Source organism: Calypte anna, unplaced genomic scaffold (genome assembly GCF_003957555.1).
Source record: "Calypte anna isolate BGI_N300 unplaced genomic scaffold, bCalAnn1_v1.p scaffold_150_arrow_ctg1, whole genome shotgun sequence".
Lineage (NCBI taxonomy): Eukaryota > Metazoa > Chordata > Aves > Apodiformes > Trochilidae > Calypte > Calypte anna.
The window spans coordinates 4,262-13,986 of NW_022045451.1; the positions used below are offsets into that span (position 1 = coordinate 4,262).

General features: G+C 62.9%; 1 protein-coding gene across 1 annotated transcript; it reads right to left on the reverse strand.

Annotated features, from left to right (window-relative positions):
* Positions 1 to 273: 273 nt before the first annotated feature.
* E2F2 (E2F transcription factor 2) lies at positions 274 to 8,876 on the reverse strand. The gene is given in 7 exon segments (XM_030468542.1): positions 274 to 559; positions 561 to 938; positions 1,206 to 1,320; positions 1,720 to 1,878; positions 1,995 to 2,214; positions 2,825 to 2,912; positions 8,685 to 8,876. Coding segments are annotated over 7 exon segments (1,224 nt in total). The 5' UTR covers positions 8,850 to 8,876; the 3' UTR covers positions 274 to 460.
* Positions 8,877 to 9,725: the final 849 nt, after the last annotated feature.

The window sequence follows — 9,725 nt, forward strand, 5'->3', positions numbered from 1 at the left end:
TTTTTTAAGGATATTCCAGCCACGGTGGTGGGGAAAACCACTCTTCAAAGTGACCTGCAGAACCAGTCTAACTGGGAAGCAACTGGAATGGTCCCAGTCCATAACACCCCCTGCCAACATGAGGTTTCTGTGCCAGCCAGGGATGCTCCTAAACAAACCCCAGTCCACCAGGGAGGTTGGGGGGCACTGAGACAGGGACAGGACCTCCCTAGGGTGTCCCCAGAACCTGGCCAGGTGACCAACACAGCCCCCAGGTGCCACCCAACCCAGGAAACCAAGGAGAAGCCAACACAAGCCCCCCCCCAACACCAGCACCTTTCAGAAAACCCAGCACCCCCCTCCAGGCCCCCACTCTCCAGCCACTGGCAGAGACCCCACACCGGCAGAGACCCCACACACTCAGGACATGAGTGAGGGGTGTAGGGGGGGGGAGTTGTGCTTCAAAGCTGGGGGGAGGATCTCAGTCCTTCAGCAGGTCCCCCAGGTCATATGCCTCGAAGAGGTCACTGATACCTTCCCCCTCCAGCCCCCAGAGGTAATCGTCCTGCTCCAGGGGGGGGGGAGAAGGTGACAAAAGGTCCCGAGTCCAGGTGGGAAGGGGTGCAGGGCAGTTGGTCCTCTGTCTGCTGCAGGAGATGGGGTGGGGAGCCCAGGAGCCCAGCCTGCACCTCCAGCAGTGAACTGGGCCCCCCTGGGATGCTGAGAGGGGGTGAGGAGGGGGTTCCCATGGCCCCCCAGCTCTGGGGGATGGAGTGGGGTGGCTGTGGGGCTGGCTCAGGGCTGCTGGGTAGGGTCGAGGCCACGGCGTGGTCCTGGAGGGAGGTGGCAGGGTTGGGGACAGCGTGGTCCTTGGTGGGGCTGTCCTCCAGGATCTCCTCGGGGCAGAGGTACACCTCGATGGGACCCTTGGTGCTCTGCAGGTGGAGCTGGAAGTTGTCCTGGGAAGCAGGCAGAGCAAGGCTCAGGAGGGCACCCAAAAGAACACCCATCCATCCCCTACCCCAGCACCCCAAAAATGCAGGGTCCAGGTGAGGGCATTGTCACCCCTCATGGCCCAACAACCCCTTGGTGGCACCTCCAAACCACCCCAGACCCTGCCGGGCTGGCACCCTCAGGACACCCCAGAGGATGAACCTACCCAAGAGGGCAGGAACACAGCAGCAGCAGCACCCTGACCCCCACCCCAGGCTCAGCCCCCCACACACCTCACTGATGTCTGGCACTTCCAGCCGTGTCTCTGGAGGAGCCTTCACAGCAATCACCGTCTGCTCCTGGAAGCTGCTGATGGCACGGAGGTCCTGGTAGGTGACATATGCCAGCGTGGACAGGGACGTATAGGAAAAAGAGGAGCTGGGAGCTGGCTTAAATACAGCCCCTTCAACCCCAAAATCCCACCCTAACCCCCCCCATCCCCGTGCCAAAAGGTGTGGGGGGGTTCCATATAAATCCAGTGCAATAACCCCATTGATTTGGGCACAACCCAAAGCCACATCCCACCCCGTGGCCAAGGGGCTCAGCCATCCCTGCTTCCCAAAACCCTTTTCCAACCACCAGTTGCTACCATTACCCCAGCTGCCACCTCCCTCCCCAGCCTAAGGGCAGCCAACTGGAGCAGAAAGAGCTCAGAAGGGTCTCCAAGACTTTGTCCCCACAACATTGTCCCCAAGACCCTGTCCCCAAGACCCCATCCTCCTTTCCCATTTCCTGGAGCAAGGATATCTCTGGTTGGCTTGGTCACCAGCCAGCTGCTGGAGGTGCAGGGCACAATCCTGCAGGACCTGATCCAGTGTCCTCTCCATCCTGGCCAGCTGGGACACTTCCCCCCTCAGCATCTGCTGCTTCGCTGTCACCGCCGCGTCCTCGAAGATCCCGGTCCCCCTGCCAAGCAGAGGTGGCACTTGAGTCACAGCACAACCCCCAATCACCTCTCCCCCATCCCCAACAACCCTGCCAGCTCCTCACATCCCCATCTCCACCTCCCCAGGGCCACCTACAGCCACTGGATGTTGTTCTTGGATTTCTTGCGGATGAGCTGGATGCCCTCCAGGACGTTGGTGATGTCGTAGATCCGACGCTTCTGGACCTCCAGAACCTCGGCGGCCCGGTTGAGATCCACCACCCCATCGGGTGACTCGCTCAGCAGACAGAGGAACTTTTTGGTGAGCAGCCCCAGAGAGGTGTCATAGCGGGTCCTCTCCCCAGGGGACTTGGGGGCTGGGGGGAAAACAGAGACAGGCCCCCCCCTCAGTGTTTTCCTTAGGGTGGGATGTGGGATGGAGGGGACAGTGTGACATGAGAGGACATCCCATCATCTTAGGGTGGGATATGGGATGGACACAGTGTGGGGCATGAGAGGACATCCCATCATCTTAGGGTGGGATGTGGGATGGACACAGTGTGGGGCATGAGAGGACATCCCATCATCTTAGGGTGGGATGTGGGATGGACACAGTGTGGGACATGAGGGGACTTCCCATCCTCTTCTTAGGGTGGGATATGGGATGGAGGTGACACAGTGGGACACAAGACCCCCCATCCTCTCCTTTGCCTGCACCATGGGATGGAGGTGACACAGAGCTGGCCACACAGGGGACATTAACCACTGGATCATCCTTAACCTGGGGGGAAAATAACCCAGAAAGAACCCCCAGCCCTGCCCCCCCTTCCCCCCCGGGGGTTTTCTGCCAACTCCAAGAGCAAGGAGGGACTGAGGAGGGGACACTGCTCCCACAGTGCCACCAGGGGCCATGGCAGCAGCTCAGAGAACAGGGACTGGCCTCCCCCCAACTCTTCCCCCCCCCAGATGTCCCCCAGCACCACTTACTCCTGGGGCTGGGGACCTGTCCCTGTGTCCTGCCCTTCCCCTTGGGCGTGCGAAATCCAGGGCCCTCCAGGTCCAGTTTCCTCTTGGCCTGGAGCAGAAGAGAAAACCCAAAGGTGGGACCAAGCCAGACCCCCCCTCCCCAACCCCCCCCCCCCAGGCCCATCAGCCAACCCCCCAAGTGCCACAACCTGAAGGTGGCTGCTGGAAGAGGATCCTCTGCTTCCAACCCCTCTTATTTTGGGGTGAGGGAATATCAAGAAGAAGTGGGGGGGGGAAGAGATGGGGGGGGGCAACCCTACAACACCCCCTCCCCATGGCTTCCTGCCCACAGCACCCCCCCTGGGAACCCCCCCAGGGTTTGCAGTCACCCCAGCTCCTGGCACAGACTCCCCCAGCTCTGGGAATGGGGGGGTTGGATCCTCACTCCCAGCCTTGGGAATGGGGGGGTTGGGTTGTCCCCCCCAGCCCTGGGAATGGGGGGATTGGATTCTCAGCCCCAGCTCTGGGAATGGGGGGGTTGGATCCTCATTCCCAGCCCTGGGAATGGGGGGGCTGGGTCATCCCCCCGGCAGCTGTCTGCTTGGGGGACAGTTTCACATCCCCCCTCATCCTGTCCCCCCCCCCCCAGGCACGGTTGGAGGCAGCTGAGGGCACCCAGCTGCCACCAGAGCACCTGGGACCAGCCAGGCTCATACCCACCCCCCCCACAAGGGACCCCATGGGTGCCCCAGACACATGCAGGCAGCTGGAGGGAAACTGAGGTAACCTGAGGGGGGGGGGTCCTGGCAGAGGGGACACCTCCCTTCACACTGTCCCCTCACCAGGACAAGCAGCTCCTTGAGGATGTCCCCAAGGGTCACAACCCCCCCCCCCACAACTTCAGCATCCCTTGGGGACAAGAGACCCTGGGAAAGGGGTGGGGGGTGGGGAGGCAGCAGAGAGGAGCTGGGGGGTGTCACCAACCCCCTCCCCTGAACATGCAAACCACCCCCAAATACCAACAGGACAACTTTGGGGAGGGGGGGAAACACTTCAGAACAACAGAAAGCAGCCCCCCCATCCCATGTTCCCCCCCAGGCCCCCCAGTACCTGCTCCCAGGCAGGGCTGTCCCACAGGGACCCCCCCAGCACATCCCTCATGGCCCCCAGCTCCCTGCTCTGCCTCGGCGTGGCTCTGCCAGCAGCTCCTTGGGATGGGGGGAGCACACCCCAATTTGTGGGGTTGGGCACCTCGCATCGTCTTGTTCCCACCCCAAAAAGAAAGGGGGGGGTGGCAGCAGAGCTGCCGGGGGCTGTTTTCCGCCCCCCCAGGGAGCCAGGCTGGTCCTGAACTCCTGTGGGAATCTGTTCCTTCCCTCCCTTTCCCTGAGGAGTTTTTCCCCAGCCAACGCACCCCCATCCCCGGCAACACCCCCCTCCCCCCCCCCAACCCCCCTTCCCACCCTGGATCTGCCCCCGAGCTCCCAGCACCCCAAGGGTTAACGCTGAGTTCCTGGGAACCACCTGCCCCGGATCAGCCCCAGCAGCATCTGCCAGCAGGGGCTGGGGGGGAGGAGAGGGGACACCCCCCCCCCCTTCTGCTGGCACCCCAAAACCTTGCTTCTCCAACCAGCAGTGGTTGTGGTCACCCCTGTGTCCCCATTCCCAAAGGGGAAACTGAGGCACAGGAGCAGCACAGGTCCTGGTGGCCTCCCCATCTCTGCCCCCCCCCCCCCCCCCCATAATTCCATGGACACCCCCCCCGTAAGGGGCACAAAGGGGGAACCCGCTGCTCCCCCATGAGAGGTTCGGGGGGTTATTGGGGGGGGGGTGGGCACAGGCGGGGGACACACCAGTGAGGGACAATAGACAAGGGGGGCCCAGCTGCTGCCCCCCCCCGTGGGGGGCAGGATTAGGCACACGACAGCTGAGTGGGGCACAGCGAGGGGGTCCCAAACCCTGCCAGGACTCGGGGGGAGTTGGGGGGGGGGGCGTGAGACAAACCAGAGCAAACTGGGACTGAGGTGGGGGGCAAACCCCAAACCCCAAGACCCCCTCAGGGCACTGCAGGACCCACCCCCCCCCCCAGACACTTCAGGACCCCCCCCCAGAGCACTGCAAAACCCCCCGGACACTGCAGGACCCCCCCCCAGGGCACGGCAGGGAACCCCCCACTGCTTGCTGGGCTGGGGGGTGCAGCTACACCCCACTATGATACTGGGGGGGGGGGGAATGTGGCTCGACCCCCAGCTGGGTGAGGGCAAGAGCCTGTTGGGGAGGGGTAATTTAGTTGGGGGGGGGACAGGCTGGGCCCCCCGCCAGCTCAGCCCAGCCCTGGCGCCAGGGGCTACACCCTGCACCCAACCCAAGCATCAGAGCACCCTCATCCCCCGGGGGGGGCACTGCTGGCTCCTCCTGCCAACCTTTCCTTTCAACACCACCCGCTGCCTTCCCCGGGCTTGCCCGGGCTCTGCCCGGCTCTTTTTGGGCCCCCCCCTTTCCTCATCAGCTCCACCGCCCCCCCCCCCCCCCTTCCCCGGGGCGTGGGAACGTTGCTCCTGCCCGGGAATGGGCACCGGGAGTTGGGAAAAAGGGGGGCACGGGGTACCCTGGCATAGTGTCACCACGCTGGGGACACTGCTCATGCCCCCGAGGTGTCCCCCGACCCCCCCAACCCCCTCCCCCAGGTGCAGACCCCCCCTGCCTGGAGGGGTACAGAGGGGGGGACACAATGCACAGATTGAGGGGTCGGGGGGGGGTTCAGCCCCACCGTGGGGAGGGGAAAGGGGTGACCCCAGGCCTGGCCCCGGAATGGGGAGACCACCCCGGGATGGGGGGGGGGAAGGCTGTAACACCCCCACCCCCCCCGTGGGTATGGCTCTGAAATGCCCCCTCCCACAGCCCCATCGCTGCAGGATGCAGGGGGAGGCAGAGAGGAGCTGGAGGCTAAAAAAGCCCCACACCACGCGTGACACGATGGCCACCACCTTCCCACCCACCCCCAGCGACCCCCCAGCAGCTCCCTACACCCCAAATTAATTCCCTCCCCCTCCCCCCGCCTGTGCAGGGAACCCTTTGATGGGATCAAAGCGGGATGGGATCACCCGGGGTGACCCCAGCACAACCCGGGGTTCTGATGCCCAGCCCAGCACCCAAGGGGGCTGTCAGCACCCTCCTGTCACCCTCCTGTCACCCTCCTGTCACCCTCCTGTCACCCTCCTGTCACCCCGGGTGCTCTTTGCACGGGCGGCTCAGCCCTGCCCGCAGGCACTGAAACCCCGGCGGACTCTGAACACCCGGGAGGGGCAGGGACAGCCGGGACCCCACCGAGGTGACAGCCTCCCTCCGAGGGTCCTTCCCAGCCCTGAGACCCTATAGAGGCCCCACAGACCCTACAGAGACCCCATGGCCCCCATAGAGACCCCGCGGTCCCTATAGAGACACTAAGGCCCCCATAGAGACCTCACGGCCCCCATAGAGACCCCATGGCCCCTATAAAGACAATCAGTGCCCATAGACAGACCCCCACAGCCCCTATAGAGTCCCTCATGGCCCCCATACAGACCCTCCATGGCCCCTATAGAGACCCCACGGCCCCCACAGAGACCCCATGGCCCCTATAAAGACAACCAGTGCCCCTAGAGAGCCCCCACAGCCCCTAGAGAGCCCCTCACGGCCCCTAGAGAGAACCCCACAGCCCCTACAGAGACCACCCAATGTCCTTATAGAGACCCCACAGCCCCTATAGAGACCCCCCCCATAGCCAGGAGCACCCCGAGGATGGGATTGGCTCCGAATTATCCGTGTTCACACGGCGGGGGAGGGGGGAGGATGCAAACTGCATTTAACCCCTCAGCACCCACAAAGCAGAGAGGGAGGGAACATTTTTGGGGCCATGAGAGCCAACCCCTCCCGTTTCCCGGGGGAGGGGCAGCCCCCAGCTGGCCCAGGTGGCCCTGGCAAACTTCTTCTCCCAGCAAAAAAACCCAAAAAACCCCAAAAAACACCAAAAAACACCAAAAACAAACAAAAAAACCCCAAAAACAAAAACCCCAAACCCAGAGAGCAGGTGGGAGCAGCTCAGGAATTGGGAGAAAACCTTCACTGTCTGATTGCCCCAGATCTGCACACAAAGGTTGTGCCCATAAATTCGGGGGGGAGGAAGGAAGGGGGGGGGGGGGGCAGCTGCCAGGACTTGAGTGTCACCCCAGGGCTGGAACTGGGACCTGCAGAGCTGGAACTGGGATTATGGCATCAGGGACTGGGATGGGGACAGAGGAGAATGGCACTCACAAGCCACCAAAGGGGATGAAGGAGCACTTCATGTCCCCAGATGGCACATAAGGGACCACCACCCCCCCCCTCAAGACCCCCCACCTCCCAGGGAACTCATTCAAGGGACACCCGTGGCAGGGACACCCGTGGGTGATGATGACAAGAGGCAGATAGCCCTGTCCCCCAGTGTCACCTTGCCCCCCAAGCACTTCACTTCCCCAAGTGTCACATGAGCCCCCCCCCCTCAGACCCCACTCAGGAGCACCCTGAGCATCTCCTGGCGTGGGTGCTGATGGTGGTGGTGATGCCAGAGGTCATCAGCCCCAAACCATCTCCTCCTCATCACCAGTGGGTGGGGATGGGACCAGCAGCTCGTGGGGTGTCTCAAGGGGAGGGGGCAGGGGTCTGGATGAGGCATCTCCCACATTTGGGAGACAAAGAGATGGGGGGAGGGGAGGAACAGGTGGTCTCAGAGCCCCCCAGGATGGGGATCCCAACAGCCCCAGCTGTCCCCACAGGCAGGGTGACACAAAGCAGGGAGAAAAGACACCCCCTGTGCCCCCCACCCCAGCTGGCACTGAGCATCAGGGACCAGAGAAAAGGGAGGGGGAATAAATAAATAAATCGAGGCTTGGAAAAAACATGAAATGGAAGTTTAGTGGGGTCTGGGATCCCACCCAGGACCCGGGATGAACAGAGGCTCACAGTGGGGGCTGGATGGGTGCCCGGATGGGATGGGCAGGAATTAAATGCCAGCTGCCAGCAGGGCCGAGGGGACCCTCCAAGAGGGAGGCGACAAACTGGGCAGAGCCTCCCCTGCACCCCCTGATAGCTGGGCAAAGGGCCAGCACCCAACCCTGGCCTCAGTTTCCCTATTTAGGGGCTTTGCAAATGCGGCCCTAACCCCCACGTTCCCACCCCGACCCTCCCGGGACTGGGTGCCAGGGACACAAACAGGGCCAGCAGCCCCCTCCCCACACAGCACCCAACATCAGGGGTCCCACTGGGGACCCATCACGGGGGGGGGGTGGTCCTATTGCTTCAAATTCAGCCTCCCCGCAACAAAACAAAACAAAAAACAAGCAACAAAGCCCCCCCCATGCTCCATGTCCCCAAACCTCCCCCGGGTGACAGGTGACCCTCTGGGGAAGAGGGGGTGGGGGGGCACAGCAACCGAGTGGGGTGGAGGGGTGGGCAGAGAGGGTGTCCCCCCACCCACAGCTCTGCCCGCACCCTAAGGTGCTAAGGGATTCCCAAGGGACCTCAGCACCAGGGCCGGAATTTTGGGGTTGGATCCCGAACTGTTTGAAAGTAAAAAAAAAAAAAAAAAGGAAAAAAAAAAAAAAAAAAAAAAAAAAGCCGAAGAAAGCGGAAGCAGGGAGGGGGCGAGGGGAAGTTGAGCCATTTCACTGCCACTCCTGATTTCCAACCCCCCCTCCAGCCCCACGGGCACCCGAAGGGGGTGCAGACCCCAAAAAAAGGTGCCAAGGGGGTGTAGGGTGCTGGAGGGGGGGTTCCCTCCCCCCCTCCCTGCTCCCAACCATGAAGCCCCCACACACACCCAAGCGCTGTCCCCAAGGGGGGGTTGGGGTGGGGGGCACCTTACCGGCAGCCGTCCCGCCGAGCGGAGGGTCCTGAGTTGGGGTCCCTGGGGGGTGGCACAAATCCCCCCCCCCGGGGGAGCAGCGCCAGCCGTGTAGATCGGAGTGAAGCAAGCGGTGGGGAAGGGGGGGCTGCCCAGGCTGCAACCCCCCCGGTCCATGGAGCCCATCACCGATATGACCTTCTGCTGCTGACGGGGGGGTGGGGGGGGCAGGGCGGTGCCCCCCCTCCCCGGGGCGGGGGACACTCCCCTGGGGAGCCGCAGCATTGCAAAGTCCCTTCCGAGAACCGGAGGAAAGGGGGGGGGGGGATGGGATGGGGGGGCAGGAGCACCCCGCGATATTCCCCTAAGGGGAGTGGGGGGTGTCACAAAATCAGCGGGGGCATTTTTTTTGGGGGGGGGGGGAGGTTCGCCTGATGCTGACACCCACCGGTCTCCAAACCCCCCCCCCCCCCGCTTTTAAAAAACCTGCAGAGAAGCAACGCGGCAGCACCCAAGCCAGAAATAAAATAATTTTTTTTAAAAAAGCGCTTTTTAGCCCCAAAAACGAGCGGGGTGAGGCTGAGGGGCAGCCCGGAGCGTTACCCCCCCCCCCAACACCTCCACCCCCCCCCCGGCTCCGCTCCTCCCGATCGCTCCCGGCCCCGATCTCTCTTTTTCTTCTTTTTTTTTTTTTTTTTTTCCCCTTTTTTGTTTTTTTTTTTTTTTTTTTAAGCGCCAAAAGCCCTCCCGCGAAATTCGGATTTCCCGCGGAAAATGCCGAGCGCTGATTGGCTGCCGCAGACGCCCCCCGCCCCCCCCCCCCCCGCTCCTTCCCCGCGCAGGGAGGGGCCCTAAAGGGGCGGCAATGGGGGGGGCGGTGCCCTATATGCAAATTAGGGGGGGGCGTGGTCCATTGGGAACACCCCCCTGGAGGGAGCGGGGGGGTCACAGGGTTTGGAATCGCGACAGGGATTGAGGTTTTATTAAAGGACATCTCCCCCCCCCCCCAAATCTGGTGGGCTCCAGCCTGGGGGCTGTGACCCCCCCGCTGCCTGTCCCAAC